Source organism: Rhamphochromis sp. 'chilingali' (assembly GCF_963969265.1).
Source record: "Rhamphochromis sp. 'chilingali' genome assembly, chromosome: 21".
Lineage (NCBI taxonomy): Eukaryota > Metazoa > Chordata > Actinopteri > Cichliformes > Cichlidae > Rhamphochromis > Rhamphochromis sp. 'chilingali'.
In genome coordinates, this window is record NC_137949.1 from 31,040,287 (window position 1) to 31,057,745 (window position 17,459).

General features: G+C 42.6%; 1 protein-coding gene across 1 annotated transcript in view; it reads right to left on the reverse strand.

Annotated features, from left to right (window-relative positions):
- Positions 1 to 17,459, reverse strand: part of LOC308389872 (ryanodine receptor 3) — a 115,063-nt gene that overhangs the window by 20,897 nt on the left and 76,707 nt on the right. Inside the window, exons 42-70 of the mRNA XM_080871461.1 lie at positions 16,403 to 16,506; positions 16,101 to 16,236; positions 15,693 to 15,879; positions 15,442 to 15,550; positions 15,232 to 15,352; positions 14,585 to 14,754; positions 14,045 to 14,265; positions 13,780 to 13,870; positions 12,957 to 13,097; positions 12,311 to 12,474; positions 12,101 to 12,179; positions 11,407 to 11,496; positions 11,147 to 11,293; positions 9,775 to 9,837; positions 9,541 to 9,616; positions 9,138 to 9,261; positions 8,886 to 9,001; positions 8,717 to 8,784; positions 8,500 to 8,621; positions 8,274 to 8,323; positions 7,234 to 7,294; positions 5,651 to 5,889; positions 4,595 to 4,676; positions 4,374 to 4,504; positions 3,713 to 4,036; positions 3,267 to 3,507; positions 3,088 to 3,175; positions 1,435 to 1,527; positions 754 to 768 (exon numbers count right to left, since the gene is read on the reverse strand). Coding sequence (XP_080727587.1) covers positions 754 to 768; positions 1,435 to 1,527; positions 3,088 to 3,175; positions 3,267 to 3,507; positions 3,713 to 4,036; positions 4,374 to 4,504; positions 4,595 to 4,676; positions 5,651 to 5,889; positions 7,234 to 7,294; positions 8,274 to 8,323; positions 8,500 to 8,621; positions 8,717 to 8,784; positions 8,886 to 9,001; positions 9,138 to 9,261; positions 9,541 to 9,616; positions 9,775 to 9,837; positions 11,147 to 11,293; positions 11,407 to 11,496; positions 12,101 to 12,179; positions 12,311 to 12,474; positions 12,957 to 13,097; positions 13,780 to 13,870; positions 14,045 to 14,265; positions 14,585 to 14,754; positions 15,232 to 15,352; positions 15,442 to 15,550; positions 15,693 to 15,879; positions 16,101 to 16,236; positions 16,403 to 16,506 — 3,653 coding nt within the window. The remainder of the gene's footprint in view (positions 1 to 753; positions 769 to 1,434; positions 1,528 to 3,087; positions 3,176 to 3,266; positions 3,508 to 3,712; positions 4,037 to 4,373; positions 4,505 to 4,594; positions 4,677 to 5,650; positions 5,890 to 7,233; positions 7,295 to 8,273; positions 8,324 to 8,499; positions 8,622 to 8,716; positions 8,785 to 8,885; positions 9,002 to 9,137; positions 9,262 to 9,540; positions 9,617 to 9,774; positions 9,838 to 11,146; positions 11,294 to 11,406; positions 11,497 to 12,100; positions 12,180 to 12,310; positions 12,475 to 12,956; positions 13,098 to 13,779; positions 13,871 to 14,044; positions 14,266 to 14,584; positions 14,755 to 15,231; positions 15,353 to 15,441; positions 15,551 to 15,692; positions 15,880 to 16,100; positions 16,237 to 16,402; positions 16,507 to 17,459) is intronic.

Here is a 17,459-nt window from a genome sequence, read left to right on the forward strand (position 1 = left end):
ACAGTGTTAATCTTAGACCACACACACTAGAAAATAAAAGCCAACAGCTCTCCGCATTTAATATGTTTAGTCTTTAAAAGGTGGAGCACACTATTTTCTTTTTGCTGAGACTAATGCTACACCCAAAACAATTCCCCTCTACATTTACACTGATACCTTAACAGTATTTTGTGCCACAGTGGGAGCATTCACACTGTGCTTGAGCAAAAGCCAGAGGCGACTGAAGCGTTTACTTTTTCAGCCTTGGCAAAAATCTGTGACTGGACTAAATCATGGGTGCTACTGAAGCATTAAGAATGGAGTCTCACACCTCAGTTGAAAAGCAGGCTGAGCCAAACTGGAGATGCTGGCTCTGAGAGAACGCTAATCTCCATACTAACATAGATATATAGTCTGACACGCACACGCACAGTGTTATCACACATCGACAAAAATATAAATAGTATGGGCTAAACACACCGGAGGATCACAATCCATCAACAGCAAACACACCACAAGACTTTCTACACACGGGCTGGGCTTCATTACTCTAGATGAGACACGTTTCACCCACACGGCAATGAGGAATGACCAAAGTGTCCACGTCAAACGAGGTGATGAATGGAGGCCACAAATAATTGGGTGACATAATGTATAACTGCACTGCAGACTATATAGCACAGGGGCTCAAGCTATTGGCTTTTCTGCTTGGCGACTAGAGCATGTAAGCCAATAAGCTGGCAGGTAAACAGCTCATGCACTGCATCACTCTACCTTTTCCTTAAAGGACTGTTTGAGACAGAGAGAGAGACAGAGAGGGAAAGACAGATAGAAGAAAAAGGACGAGAGGGCAATTAATGGAAGCGCACGGTCGTCGCGTGGACGTGCACTGCAATGAAAACCATTTGTTTGCCTTTAAACATCTAAAGCAGGCAGACAAGAAATAAAACGCGCTAACCCCTGTAATGCTTACAGGGCCTGAAAATATGAAGAAATATTTGTTTAGTGAGGGATGAATGTTAGTTTCCTCAAGTTATTGCAACAAGCAAGTACATTCATACACATGTGCCTAACACACACACACACACACACACACACACACACACACACACACACACACACACACACACACACACACACACACACACACACAAGTCCATTTTAACATTCAGTTCTATTCAACTTCAATCAGTTTTTGTTATATGGCACCAAATCACAACAACAGTCCCCCCAACAATCAGATCCTTGGCACTTGGCGAGGGTGGGGAGGAAAAACTCCCTTTTAACAGGAAGAAACCTACTTACGTCTGCTCTTTTTTACCTGCGTCTCTGAAACACAGACATAATATTTTTTCCTCCGCGCCGTGATTGGTGAACGCACCGATGAGTAGTAACAGAGCGTTAATCGACTGAACTGTCAATTCAAGAACAAGTGGATAGTTTATTGAAACCTACCTTGGACATCTTGGTTTTATTATCTCCAGTCAAGAATGAAAGGTTGTTGATTTCATTCTGGACCACGAAGTTTTGTTCTTCTCTTTTGAAATTCTGAGTGAAAAAAAAAGATTATAAATATGTATTATTGGTCATAGAGATTCTCTGACCTTTCTTAATATAATTCAATTCAATTTTATTTCTATAGCACTAAACCACAACAACAATCTGTCACGATCCTGGATCTTATGACCCAGTGTTTTGAGTTTTAGTTCATTTTGATGTTTATAGTGTATGTTTAAGCTTATTAGGTTTCCTATGTTCATTTGCTTATTAGCTCCCCCTTGTGTTTTCAACCCCTGTGAAGTCTCCCTTGCCCTTCATGTGTTTCAGGGGTGCCCAATCCCAGTCCTCGAGAGCTACCGTCCTGCAGCTTTTAGATGCATCCCTACTCCAACACAGCTGAATCAAATGGTTTGGTTACCTCTTCAGCATGCCATCGTGTTTGGCAAAGGCCTGATAACAAGCCATTCATTTGATTCAGTTGTGTTGGAGTAGGGATGCATCTAAAAGCTGCAGGATGGTAGCTCTCGAGGACCGGGATTGGGCAGCCCTGATGTGTTTCATGTCTGTTGTCTTATGTTGTCATGTCTGCCTCTCATGTTTCCTGTTTTATTTTGAAGAAATCTCGTGTTTTTTTATATTATGGATTATGTTTTGAGTCCTTTGTTGTACTGTTTCTTGTTTCCCTAGATTTCAGTTATGCTTATCATAGGTTTAGTTCTTTGGCTTTGTAATATGGCTTCCTTGTGTTCAATGTTGTGTCTACTGTGACCTCTTTGTACCATGTCTCTGGTCCCTATAGTCTGTCTTCTCAGTTGCTGTTAAGTTTGCATGTTTAGAGTTCAGTCAGTGTGTTTCCTGTTTTACTTTGAAGGTCCATGTCTCATGTGAGTGTTTCTAGTTTTGCTTCCCTTGTCTCGTCCAGCCTGATTACTCCCAGCTGTGCTCCCCTTCTGTGTCTCATTCCCTCGTTATCCCTCTGTGTATTTAGGCTCTGTGTTTCTCTTTGTCAGTGTCGTAGTCTCCCTCATGCTGTGTGTGAGTCTCCCGGTATACTTTATGATTAGCTTTCCCAGTTTAGTTTTGTATTGCCTGTGTTCTATTTTTCCAGCAATTAAAGCTGTGCTTTTGAGTTCTAGTTCTGTCCCCGTGAGTTTGCGTTTGGGTCCTCTCCTGCCTGCCACACAGCTGAAACATGACACAATCTCCTCAAGGTGCTTTAAACTGTAAGGTAAAGACCCTAAATAATAGTGATAAAAACCCAACAGCTTGCTGCTTCTGATGTTTTATTTTGAAAATTCTTTTCTTAAATATTTGTACCTGCTTGGTATTTTTTCTAATTTGTATTTCAGGTGAACTGGTGTTCATAATTTCTCTGAGGGGGTCCTCCCCATAGGGTTTAATAAAGTTCTATTCTATTCAATGAGACGACCTACTATGAGCAAGCACTTTGGCAACAGTAGGAAGGAAAAACTCCCTTTTAACAGGAAGAAACCTCGAACAGAACCAGCTCAGAGAGGGGCGGGGCCATCTGCCATGAACGGTTGGGGGTGAGGGGTGGGAGACGGGACAAAAGACACGATATAACATGTAATAAATCAGAACATTTACATGTGACTTGCACCAAAGGATAAATATCTCTGCGACCATCCTGAAGAGGTCGTTGGAGTCTGAATCTGGTTCTTTCAGCCACCTTGACCTGCAGTGGCACAGACAGATGATTACACTTTAAACCAACTTTAAAATGCATCTTTAAAATAACCCCACGAGTTACTGCTCAGCAAGCTGACCTGTTGTTGTCCACATAACGAATGAGCATAGGGTAAAACGCGTACAGGTCCCTGCAGAGTACGGCAAACTCGTCCAGGATGAGCAGCTCGGCCTCCTGAGTGTCTCCTTTACAGTCGGCCTTGAGGAGCTCTTCCTCAGCCACCACTTTCACTGTCTTCTTCTTTAGTTTCTCCAGCGTGGGCAGGAAGTGGCTCTTCAGCAGGTCTGCACGGGCCTTGCTGATGATGGGCTGTACGTACACTGAACGGTGAAAGGCAGAAAAAAATTTATATTTGATTTTTTAATGTAAGCTTTGTAGATATAATGTTTACCACGATTAAATTCAAATTTAGCATGCAAACATCTGCATAACTAAAAATTATGGTAAATATATTTCCCCGTTTTCTTAATCATTCCTCATGACTCAGTCATTTAGTGTTTAGTGGCAGCATTCACAGATCCACACCTGCAATTCTCTTCATCCACGAGGCCTCATCGATGCCCAGGTTGTTGTTGAGGATCTTGAGGATGTTGCCGAGAATCAGACTGAGGTGCTCCGAGGTGACTGTGGTACAGCAGATGCTTCCTCCGCTGGCCGGCTGGTTTTCAGGACCCCTTTCCCACCAGTAGGACAGATAGTTACACAGCATGGGCAGCACCACCTCAATCACATGGGGCATCTCTGTGTACCGCGCTCCAGACTCTGCCATGTCATTGATGTCCTTCATGAGGCGGTCCAGCCGTGGCATGCCAGGACACATTTCTTCCACTGAGTCTTGTATTCCTAGAGCTAAAACACAACAGGGGCTGATATTTGAAGATTTAATTCACACCAGCACATTTAGGATTTCTTCTTTCGAACATCAGTAATGAACACCCCACAACATCATCACTATCCATCTGCTGGGCATCATTCATATCAATAAGATGCTTGTTAGACAATAAGAGAAGATGACATAAAAAGAGACAAATAAGGGGTATTTGCAATTTTATAAAATCTTGTGTCGCATGATTGTGATAATTAAGGCGATTCATAAATCCTAATGTTTGAGAGCAAAAAGAGGTCATGATGATAAATGCTTGAATTTAGAATCTCTTTTATTTTGAAATAATTACATATGACTCACTGGCTCGTTCTCTGGCGCTCTTCGTATTAAAAACTGAGCAGGGGTTGTACGGGTTGAGCTGCGGCTCTAGGAAGGCAACAGGCAAGGCGCCGGCCAGAGTTGCCAGACACTGACCGAGAGCTGGCAGCTGTCTGAGGGACGCAAAGAGAGTTTAATTAAAGGTCAGCATGTTTCTTTATTGGAGCTTTTATCAGTGAATACAACATTTAACCTTAGGATACCTTTCTACGTAGATGTTTTTCCCAGTGCCCAGAGCATAGAGGCTGGTCAGGATTCGATAGCAGGACACTTGGACGTCATCCACTAGGAAAATAGAACGATTAGAATTCAGCTGGAGGAAGTAAATTTGACATCTGTAAATGAATTTGGATTATCTCACGTCTACGTTTTGCGTGTTCCTGTTCAGTTTCGTGTTCATTTCCCATGTCATCGTTTTCATAGTTAGCTTAACTTTTCCCAGTTTAGGTTTTAGTTTAGTCCCGCCCTTGTTTTGCTTTGCTGTGTGTTTTCTATTTTTGGTTTTCAGCCTAATAAACAACTCGCTTTTCAGTACTCTTCATTTCCTGTTCTCCCAAGTCTGCTTTTGGGTCCACACTGCAAACACACCGGCTGCCCAGCCGTGACAACACCAAGACATGCCAAGTTTTCAGCAATTAGATCTTTGGTGCAAAAAATATAATTTTATGTCTACAAAACTGTGTCTGTTTCTGCATTTTTTGTAGAGTCAGCTAAAAGAAATGCGAAGAAAATGTGTGTGGTAACAAAGTGCCTAAAGATTTGAAATTGGTAAACATTCCTGCAAATGGCCAAGTATAAAGACTGGAGTGATAATAGTGGAAAAACAGCATCCAAAGGAAAACTTTGAATAATCTTCAGAAATACTGAAACTATCAAGACAACAAAAAATTCTAAGAATGTCCGACTCCTTAAAAGCAAAATATATAGAAATGTGAGGTGACTTTTGCATAGTACTATATGTTACAAATACTCGCTCCAAGGTTATACACAGCCCGGTTCACATGACTGAGCATGTCTCTGGAGCAGAATGAGTGAAATGTGACCTGAGGTACTAACCAGAGTCAGAGCAAAAAGTACTTCATTACATAAAATTTAAAGTGAAGCTAAACTGATATGATATTCTAATGGACTGTGAAAAACCTCTACAAAGATAAAATCATGAATTACAATAAACTTAACACTGACATTTGACTATTTTTTCCTTCCTTTGCAACCTCTCAAACAACACGTTTGATCATTCCTTTGCTGTCAGGACTCACGGAGCAGGTCGACTCCAAAGTGGTGTTGAGTAATGTGTTCAAACAGAGCAGTTAGGATGGGAAGCAGAGCTACGGTGGTGTAGTTGATATTCTGCGACACTCCTTTCATCTGCGAGCGGGAGTGGGTGAACTTCCCCAGCTTCAGGTTCTCGAACGTTTTCTCCAGATCCTCTGCGCCGTTCTCGAAGAACGTCCTCAGCCCCACCCTCACCTGCTCGGAGCCCGACTTCATCACTGTCCTGTTAGGGTGAACGAGAGCGTGATGAACAACTGAAACCGAATGAGGAGAAACACAAGGGGGGACAGATTGGCATGCAAAGGACGACGTTGTTTACCCACGGTGGAGCGCGCTCACAAACGCAATTATTCCACTCTCAGAGCACGTGAAGGCTTTAGTCATGAAATATGAGGTGTGAGTATCGACCCGACTGCCCTCGCACTCAAACATGAATGATTTATTTAATAAACTAAGGAGAATATTTAAGTCCAAGGTGAGCATGCCTGTTATAGACCTAAGAAAAACGGCACAGCACTCGGTGCATTAAGATGATTAGTGTGTCTGTTTTGAGCATTTCACAGTTCGTAACATTGGCAAATGAATTGCCTATTGTTAAGCTTTAACGTATCCCAGAAGGAAGGAGAAATGAAAGACAGAGTCTGTGGGCATCTTCTGCACAAACAGGGCGCAATAACATGTTGCAAATTTAGCCTCATTATGTGTACGCTGCATTAGGAAACAGTGCACTGCCTCTAAAGAACAGTGTGAGCCTTGGGCAACATGTGCTGCATGAAATTTGTGTTGCTTATTTAAATGGCAAAGGAGGCTCTTTGTTAATGCCAGTGCCTCCCATAAGACTCCCGAATTAAAACTGTTTAAAAGACAAATATACGCCTCTCGAGGGCTCAGCAGAGGTTAGATTTGCTTTTCAGTGCCTCTCAAACCAATTATTGTTTAAGCACAACTGAGATAACATTTAAAATCTTCTGTTTTTCAGAGTTTAACAGGCAAATATTTACAAAAAATATCATGATGAAACCTTCCTGTGTCGATTATTCAGAGCGAGAGATTTATGTATTTATTTTTGTGTTTGCAAATTGGCTTTTTTTGTATCCAAATGTGCTCTAATCTGAATGCATTCCAGGATGTGAATATTCAGTGAAGCTGGGTTCAAAAACGTTTTGGGGATGTTGTTTTTACATTTGGGAATCTACTTTTCCAGAAATAAAATGTTCTAGCCAGGAGCCAGGAAAAAAGAGAAAATATCTTTGTCTTTGGGAATAAAATGCTCTACATATCAGGCTTTTAATTAAAGCACAAATAAGGTTTGGAGTATGAGGAAGAAAACATATCAAATCATAACTTTTCAGACATTACTATTGGAAACATGTGCTTAACATGGTCATTATTGTTGTTTTATGTGTCTTATAGTCAAAATGAAATGATGTATTTTGGTATTTCCCACTAGTCTTAAAAGTGCAAGTTATGGTACAAAAAGTGACTAACAAATGAAAAAACATAAACTTGGAAATGGCTAAATTGATCTCCTTTAATTTTTAAAGTTAGCACCAAAATTTGCACCAACCTGGTATCGAGTGTGTGTGCCAGGATATGCAGACAGCTGACCATGGTGGTGGAGTCACTCCCTACGAAACACCAAGAACACATAAGCCATCATCATGATGTGGATACACGCTCGTTTCTTTCTTGTCTTAGAATGATTCATTCGTCTGTATTGAGCCTCTCAGATTAACACAACATTCAAGAAGCCCCCTTAGCTGGATGTGCAGTCAAAACAATTTCCATTTGATTCATGTGACAGCAATACAGACTCAAAGCTACTGAATATTGTCTGATTTTGCTTCTTTTAGCTTGTTAAAATGTATCCAGATTCACTTATAGGATAGTAACAAGTATAGCACAGGAGACATTTATCTGATCACTGCACTAGAAGTAGCAAGACACTGGCTGTTGTCCCCAGAGGACAATTTGTCAGATGACAGCTCAGTTTCCAGACTATATCCATTTATAAAATGAATATAATGTTTAACATAAAGAATTTTTAAGAGGATGAAAATATAAATATAACTAAACATCAAAGACTTAGAATATGCATAATTACTTATAGAGTTCCAACATAGTGAAATAAAGACTCGCTTTACTCCCACTCTAGAGCCAGCAGCCAATTAGATTTTCTTGCATTTCAAATCCATGTGCCATGTCTGATGCATGGCGCCAGGCAGAGAGTCTGGCACCAGCAGCTGCTGAAACAGCTCCTCTTCTTGCATATGTTATGGAATTATAGTAACTTTGGGTCAGCACATAAACTAAGTTAGCGACATAGCTAAAAAAAAAAGATGCTAGGCAAAGTCAGGCTGGCTGCTTCTAATATTTATATTGAGCTAAAGTGGTGTCATATTTCATGTTTATAAGTAAAGCATTCAGGTTCTCATGCTACAGTAGCTTTGGGCAAGAACTCTTCCCTTAAGGCCTGACTCTTTCTCTCACATCTGTGTTTACATTTTTAAGCTGAAAATGTTCAAGGTGATGTTAACAAAGCTCATAAGGCAGCACATACACACATACACACACACACACCTGACCAGATACTAGTAGTCGGCTTACCAAAGAGTGAAATCCTATGTCTGACAAGAGCTGCCAGTTTACAAAAGAGGCTGGAGGCATGAGGAATTAAAGAAATAGCAATGAAATCAGAAAATCAGGGTTAGTAAATGAACAGAGGAGTAGTAATTCAAGTTAAGAGTTCAATTTAATTTCAAGCAGAATATGGCAACAAGAAATAATCATGCAACATGCTGCACTGTTGAATGTACATCAACTAAATGGGTACCTGGTGACCATTTCTTTCTCCTTGTTGGAGGCATAGCCACTGCTGCTTAGATTCTTATTAGGGGAGGACAGGAAGTAGAGAGAGTGGTTCTTAAAGTACTGGTCAATGAGAGGGAGGAGCACCTGAAGGGCAACAAAGACGATGAGAAGCCAGGTCAGGTTAATCGCATCATGTTTGAACGAGCTCTCCACATGCAGTATTTGTGCCGCTTTCTTACTTTGGCAAAAAACTTGATTTCTTGCTCATGAGGTGACCTGTCTGTCTTGCCGCTGACAGCCATGGCTTCTGGATTGAGAATATTTATTTAAAAAGAAGCTTATTTGATGTAATTGAAGTCTGCTTTAGTCATATCTTGTGTATTATTATTAGTATTATTTTTGTCATACCTAAGTGGGTAATGAATTCCTGGGCTGAGTCAACATATTTGAGCAGCTTCTTGAGGAATTTGTAGGCAAACCTTTTCTCCATGGAGGAGGAATCCTGCTCCAAGTCCTTCAGACCTCTGCAACATAAGAAGATGTCTATAAATGAAATGTTGGTAAAACCTTGGTGATGGATTCCACGGCTAGTTATAAATTCATTCAAACTTTCTGCAAAACCTTAACTCAACATCAGAGAGAGCTTCTGTTTGTATTGACCTTGTGATGCTATATCCATTGATTAGCAGGAAGCGAAAAAGGTCCTGAGCCTTCTCTCGATCGCGGGCCTTCTCCTTGGCCGTCAGCGTGTCGTAGGGCACCAACAGAGGATGTGTTCCCCCTCCTGAAACCACAAGCAGCTTATTGTTCAGACACGATTAGCCACGTCTCTCTCCGCTGAGCGTCTCCGTGAAGGCAGATGGCGAACCGGAGAGCACCACTCGGCTGAATCGAGTTAGTCAAGACCAGCGAGGCAGACACGTGCATATGCTCCCAAACACATTTAAACGCAACAACCAGCACTTTACTTCCACCCACCCAACACACACACATACTCTTCCTGTCTGCTTTTCATGCGTCTCTAAGCAGTACGCATTTCTGTTCGGCTTCATTAGCAAATCACCTCGACTTCCAAGGTCACTTTTCTTCTTCTTGGCCCAGATGTTATGGTAATTTTCAGCCACCACCTCCACCATCCCCTTGAAAACAAGACAAAATTGAAGTGAGACGCACATCCCGCCCACATTACTCATTTGCATGCAGGAAGGATTGCTTTTGATCTCGCATTCAGATTGAGGCGTCCTTTGATACATGAAAAAGGGAAGAAGTGCAACAAATCAAACGCGGGGTCACTCACTTGCAGCTCTCTGGATAGAACCACGTTGCTTGTGTCTATTGGGCTCGGATTGAAGCCGTTAGCCTGAAAACACATGTAAGTTTGCGGTGAGAGTCTGAGCTTGATTGTGCTGTTATCTGTAAATCGAACGTTGGATAACAGAAGACTTAATAGCCCGTGTTTAAGGATTATTTTGTGTATTTGGGCTTATTGAAGGAGGTGATTAGTAACATTAGTACTGTGCTGTTGGTGGTCCTGTACGAAAACTAGAAAATGTAAAGTAAATACAGCTAACATTGCTAAGTTTATTTACAAGTAATGATTCGATTAAAAAAAAAAAAAAGATCACGCTTCTGAAATGTAAATAAATTCTTGTTTAGAATTCATACAAGGTAACAGTATAATTAACTGATTTTAACCTATAAAGCTAAAAAAACAGCACAGTAACACTACCAGGTAGAAGTTCAGCATTCAAAGTTCTGTTAGGATCGCAGGGATTCTGCATTTGTGCCTTTAACCTGCTTAAATGTGCATGTGGCATATATTCATGCGTTAACGATGAATTCATTCACGTTCATCTATGAAATTGTGGACTAAGAGGCCCAAAGCATGCCACGAAAATATCTCCTACAGCAACAGCACCGACCTGAACCGTCCATATAAGATCATGCTGTAGAATCCATGCTTTAAATTATTTATACCATCATCTGAATGAGCAGAAATTGAGACTCATATAATCAGACAACATCTTTCCAATCTTCTGTTCTTCACATTTAGTTAGCTTGGGTGAACTGTAGCCTCTCTTTCCTGTTAGCTGACAGGAGTGGTACCTGGTGCGGTCTTCTGCTGCTGTAACCCATCTTTTTTATGGTTCAACAAGTTCGGACATGCTCTTCTGCATATGTTGCTGTCGTTGTAACGAGTGGTTATTTGAGTCACTGCTGCCTGCCAACTAAAAGCAGTCTGCCAGATTTCTCTAGCATCACAGAGGCCCAGATAACTGCTGCTCACCGGATACTCTGCCTTTTTAGGACCATTCTTTGTAAACCATAGAGATGGTTCCTATCCCAGTAGATGCCAGTAAAATCCCAGTAGATCAGCAGTTTCTGAAATACTCGGACCAGACTGTCTGGCAAGTCACTTAAATCCACTTTGAACTTCAGCAGGTCGTCATGACAATGTGTACAAGCCTAAATTCATTCAGCTAAAAAGTAGCTGTTGAGTGTTTTGACTGTAAGGAATCACATACATCTATACTACTTCTCTGACAATCATAGTCAAGTCAAGCAAGATTTCCTCAACAGGAAAGCAAATTAGCAACTACAGCTGTGCTGGAGACGAGCAATTTTTCACCGTACAATCTTTGGAAACACTTTCCATCCCTGCATCGTACCTGTGAGGCCTGAGATATCTTTCTCATTTTCTCAGTCTCCCTCTGTTGAGACATGCTCTCTCCATCTTTGGTCCTATCGATACTCCACCCCATTGCCAGCATACTCTTCAGGGACTCTCTAATAGGCCATCTGTAAATATCCTTCTCCTGAAGCAGAGAGACAGAAATGGAGAACAAATAAAAAAACCTCATGAGCCTTAAAAGCCCTAATCTCTTTAAAGTTAATATTATTTACAAATATCACATTCTTCATACTGTACCTTCTCTGTCAGGCCTTTGTAGGTCCTCAGCTGAGGATGAGTCTTCGCCTTCTCATCAACACAGTCTCCATATTTCCACCCCAGCAGCACCTGAGGCGCAAGCAGAGAGTGACAGCAAACCTGATTGCCTTCAGAGTCTCCCGAGGACAAGATTTACTATTTGACAGACTGAGTACGAGATTAAGTACACATCATATTTTGCCGTGTCATGGTTGTTGCTGCTCTCAGCTTTTGTTAAAAACTTTAACGAATGAGACAATGCAGGCTAAGCAGCTGGCACAAGAGAGCGCATTAGCTCTCTACTATGGCTCTACCAAAGTTATTGTCAGCATGCCAGAGCAATCCCTCCACTCTAACAAAGAAGGAGGCATCGCCAAGGGGGAAGCATTACTGTGACACAGGAGAAAGAAAAGAAAATATCATGATAACCATCCATCCACTTTTTTCCCACTTATCAGCTTAAGACAGCTGGGCTAGGCTCCACCTACCGCTTCCAGGGACCCTGATTGGATATGCTGATATCATGATGTACAGCACTGACTTAATTTTGTTACTTTTATTCACTTTCATGTAGCTGAAATCCACCTCCACTGATTATCATCCTCCGCAGTGCCCTGCTCTGTTCTCATAACACCAGTGGCCTGCTCTAAAACAGCATCATTTAATAGCCATTTGACTCGGCGAAGGCTCTTACCTTCTCTGCAGACCATTTCTCATGGGTATGCTCGGCGTACTTGTTGGCAAAATGCTCAAGTTTCTCTGGAAGAGCGATGCTAGAATAAAAAGCTGACAGTTAGTCGCAAGTATGTGCAAAATGCATGTTAATGAAATTACGCAGAGTGTGTGGCTGCATTTTTTTGTGTGCATTGGTTTCTAATTGGTGTCTGGCTTCAGAATGGCTTACTTAGCCGTATTGATTGGTTTGGGGTCAAAGTTGCCCTGAGCATCCACAGAAACAGGCTTTTCCACAGTGGTACTAATGGAGGCATCCACATAGTCTGGCGGCAAAGCTCCAGCTATGGCACTGAGACAAGGCATGGCCATCTTGAACAGCTCGGGGTCGTACTTCTGCATGAGGAAAGAAGGAAAGCAACAGGAATAAATGTGAAATTGCATCTCCTCCTATAGAGCTCTGCAAATAAAAATGTTACTTAACAAATGCAAGTAATGTCTTCCACTGCTAATTTAAGCTGAACTTGAATAAAGTCGTATAGCCACTCCAGTCTTAAAGAAAGAGCAAGAGGCAAGCGGAAGAAACGTTAATGAAGAATTATTCTTAAAAGCTGAGGGACCGGCGTGCTCGGGGCTTTGGATCAATGACGGCTGTCCAGATATTGATGTTTTCAGACCGGCGCTTTGCAAAGCCTCCTTTCGTGAGTGGGCATTTAGAGAGATGTGCTGAGTCCAGCCATCTGCATTGCTAATAGACCTAAACCTATTTATACCCAAGTAGTGCCTCGAATACATACATGTTAATCAAGACTGCATGAATTATGGGATTTTTATTGAACGGTTTATCGTGTTTTTAGAGCATTTGGACTTTCCCTCACCCTCTGAGACAAAGAGTCAAACACTCCCCAGAAGATCTTCTTGGTAAGCAGTAGTTCATCTTCAGAGGCTGTTCCAAAGCTGCCCCAGCCTGAAGGGAGGCAGTAGTACTTCCAGTTTTGCTCGTAGTGGTTGGTTAGCAGCTAGAGGGCACAGGAAAGACACACATGCTTAGCGAGTTCAAAGACAGGTAATAAGCATGCACACTGCCACACATGGCACCGCACAGGGGAATCACTTCTTCCAAAATCAGCACAACTTAAAGTAAGAAACACTTTTGTGGGCCAGCCGCAATCTATTACATCTCCAGGGTTTCTTTGCTGTGGCCTGAGAGACAGAGTCGAGACGTAGAGCCAACAAGCCCGTAATGACAGTCCACTACTTCACCCCCTTGTTTTGTTTTTTTCCCCTCCTATAGCTCCCCACTTTGATTAACACTTCTTACAGGTGCGTTACAGCTGTGGCACCTTGGGAGGGTTTATGTGAGCGTGAAAGAGAGTGAGAGGGGCGAATGCAAGCACCATTACATTGATTAGAGTTAGTGGAAATGAGCTGTTGGTAGCTCCCCACCAAGCTGAAAATCTAATGAACGTATGAGAGCAAAGCGGGACCATGCAGCGACCACATGGACCACACAAAAAGAGCATGTAGAAACGAAAGGGAGAACTTAAAATAAAGGAGAAGACGGCGATTAAGAAGTAATTAATAATTAGGACGACGGGAAGCAGCGAAAACAAAAACACGAGGGCAGGGCGACAGAGGATCTGAAATAAAGGATGACGGAGGAATTTAAATGAATGAAAGAGCGAAGAAACTGTTGCCCACCCTTAGAGGCATCTTGCAGTAATCAGTCAACAAGGGCACATCAAAGACGAGGCGGCGCAGGAGCTGCTGCAGCATGGAGGGACGAAGGTGCCTGCGGGATAGGGCGGGAGAGAGATAAGAGCTCTGCTGCACTCGGGCTGCCTTTAAACATCTTCAGACTTTGACCAATTTTGCGCGTCACACTGAGTCAAAAAGATGGTTAAGATAAGTTGTTAGTCTTTACTACTTCTGGAAAAGTGGTTTTTTTAACTCTTTCGCTTCTTACTTGCAAACAGACAGCAAACACTCCTCTATCGCATCTCTCTGCGCCTTGGTCAGCGATCGGCCTTTGGACAGGCGGTAGATGGTGTGCAGGGTGGAGTCTATGAGGGTGGCGTAGTGCTCGGTGCCAGCGAAGAGAGGGGCGCAGCGGGTGAGGAGGGGCAGCATGGCTGAACCGATGTAGCGGTTCATAGCCAGGGCTGTCTCGGTGGTACACAGACCCTCCTGTAGGGGGAAAAGGTCACACAACATGTCAAAACTCAGATATACAGTGATTAAAACTTTAAGGAGGCAATTTGAAAGAAGCAACATATGGATGTGTTCCAGCTATTTGTTGTAATCTATAAGCGTACTGTTGATTAATAAGAATAAAGAGCAATGACATTAATCAAACAAATTTAAAGCAGAGCTTTGGCTTAATGAGCTGCTTCTTATTGCTATAAAACAGAGCCTGATATTATCGATCCAGAAACTCCTTGAAGTTCGTGTTACGGTGGCTGGCTACTCATTACTTTTCTCCTACGCTGCTATCAGCTGCGCCTACCGTGTCCAGAGAAGTAGCAGCCCTCAGGTCAGGGAGGAAGCCAACTTCAAGCAGGTGAAGCAGAAAGCTCTGGGCTTCCACGCCATACACTCTGTCTAAAAACAGCACCATGGGGGCCTTGTGGTCCGGACAGAAGCTCGCCGACATGTCCGGCTCTGTCACTGACCCATCTAGGAGTTTGAAGCAGACATAACAAAGAGGAGTTTTGTGATCCACGCAAGCATGAAGCAGTGAAATACCCAGGGAACAGCATGCACTTCATAATGGAAAGTCTTTTCTAATTAGGAGAGCCATGCGTATTCATTAGGCCGCACGCACGCAGCAGTTTTTCTGGACCCTTGACTCGTTGTCTTGGTTCTTGGCCTGCTGACAAAGCTTGTGTGGCAATGCTCACAGCAGCAAATTTAAGAGGCGAGTCTTGCCATGCTTAAGCAGATCAATCAATAGAGCAAGACAGCCCGCTATAGAAATGATCTGGCTCACTCAGAGCCACGGCAGCATGCGGTAAAGCATCGCGCTGATTAAAAAGGCATGAGCAGTGAAATCGATAACTTTCCGCCTTGCACTGAACGTGCATAGTTTGGGAATCGCTGTGTGTGACATGCTGTAACATGCACATGCTCACACGTCACGTTGTTAGCCAGTACCTTTGTTAGTAATGGGCATTTTGAGCGGTATGCTAATGATTCCCACGAGGTCCTCAGTAGGCACCAGAGAGCGCAGGATAGCACGAATGCGCAGAGCTTCGCCTTTCCCTTTGTTGATGAGCTTTAGGCGGGAAAAGCAAGTGAATCAGAGGAAAATACAACAAAGCAATTCCATGAAAAACAACCTGTGACACTTTCTAAGAAACTTACATGCATCTCAGGGGCACAACGTCCTAACAGGTCGATGAGAGCAGAGTAGAACGACATGATGGCATTGCCCATGTGGACCACCTCCTCTTCATCGTCACCATCACCAGACCTAACAGTGGGAAAAGAGCAGAAACATTTTTAAGGGCATTGAAGCAAAGACACAAATCAACAGGGGCTGGTTAAAGCAGTTAATCTGAAGGCTAAGGCCTTGGCATTGATTTTACAAGATTTGCTTGATTTTTATGGCTTACACATCAGAGCTAACTCCCTGGACGGAGCCTGGGAGGTCCAAAGCGGGCGTCTCAGAGATCTTAATAGCTTCCTTCATGGCAGCCAGGAGACCGTTCCCTCCCTCTCCTCTCAGAGCAGGTCCGAAACACTCCGGACGACGGATCAGCAGCTTCACCACAACGCTCGAGTTCTCCTCCACACTCTCGCCTGCAACACGAACATATATGGATACGTGCAAGAATAGAGATGCTCGCCATTCAGCATGAGTAGACAACATCTGAGTAGACTTCGCCTTAAGCAAGTGACGGCAGTTCTTTTGAATCTCTGCTACGTTTCTCTGTGCGTTTAAAGAGAGGAGCGGCACAAGAATAAACAGACAGAACAAGTGAGAGATGAAATCAGGGAGAAACCAATAAATGCAGACATACCGTTCACAAAGACAGCAAACCGCAAGAAGGACAGATAGCGCTCTCCCTCAATGGGGTTCCAGCCAATGTCTGGATAACCTTTAGCCAGAAGCATTGGACAACTCTGAAGACCACAGCCAGCCAAGTAGGTGACCACCTAAAGATACATTACACACATCATGTAGCTCAAATAATCTGTGCATTCCCTCCCTGGTGGTCTTACCGTAGGTATCTCTTTCTTAATATGCATGTATAGGTCCTCAAGTCCAAACTGTCTTTCTCTCTGAATCAAGCAGGAAGACTACACAGTGACTTAAACTCACCTTGTCCAGGTCAGGTTCTTCAAGTGCCAGAGCCAGCCCGTTATTGTCCATCACTGAGGAAGCAGCCACATCTAGCGGAGTGGAGCCCCTCATAGCTGGCGAAGCTGCAACACAATCCACCCACACAGGCTCAGATAGTTAGTGTCATTTTTGTTGTGTCTTACTGTTCAGACAGCTACCCTGTGCCCACGTGTGCTTTTCAAAATAATGTGTAAACAGCAGGGGGTGCTATTTCCACTTTTTAAAATGTAACAGGAAGCTAACCTGCCTTAGTTTTAGGGTTCTTACCAGTTTGCACTGAACAATTCAGTCATATTAGGACATAACATAGCACTGTACATTATTTATATCACAGCTTGTTTGATTTCACAAGAGTTGTTTCCTTTTTAGCTTTTTTCCCCGTAGTACTAAATAACCTGCTGTAACCTATGAGCAATAAGTGAAGTCGTTCATGCGAACAAACACACACACATAAGTTCAATGAGTTGTTAGTTCATACAGCTCAGCTTTCACATATCCTCTGGCTGAAATGAAAGAGGTCTTTGGCTCCTTTCAGAGAATTCGACAGCCACGTAGCTACTTTAAGCTGTTCCCTTATTCACAAAGGGGTCGCCACAGTGGTCAGGTCAGCTTGTTTCTGATTGGCAGATTGTTTTCTTATATTCTTCCTGATGCAACTAGGAAGGGATGTGTGTCTCCTCCTGGTATTTGCCAAAAAGCGATTGCGGGAATTTAAACTGGCATAAGTCACTTGATAAAGAATATAAATAATTGATATTAAGTTATTTTGAGCCAGAAAGAATATTCCTGTCAGAAGCTGCAAACGGTTTTTGGCTGAGTGACTGTTATCTATACAGTTATCATTTTTCTATCAGAAAAATGTAACAAATATGACATCCCAGTTTTATAAATATACTTTAAGTGACCAAAAAGGACAACATTGATTATAATGTGGGAACCATAATGTAGAGTCATAAAGTCATACATCACGTAATGCTCACATATTAGATTAGATTAGATTTTATATATGACCCCTTCATTAATCCGGTTCACTAGT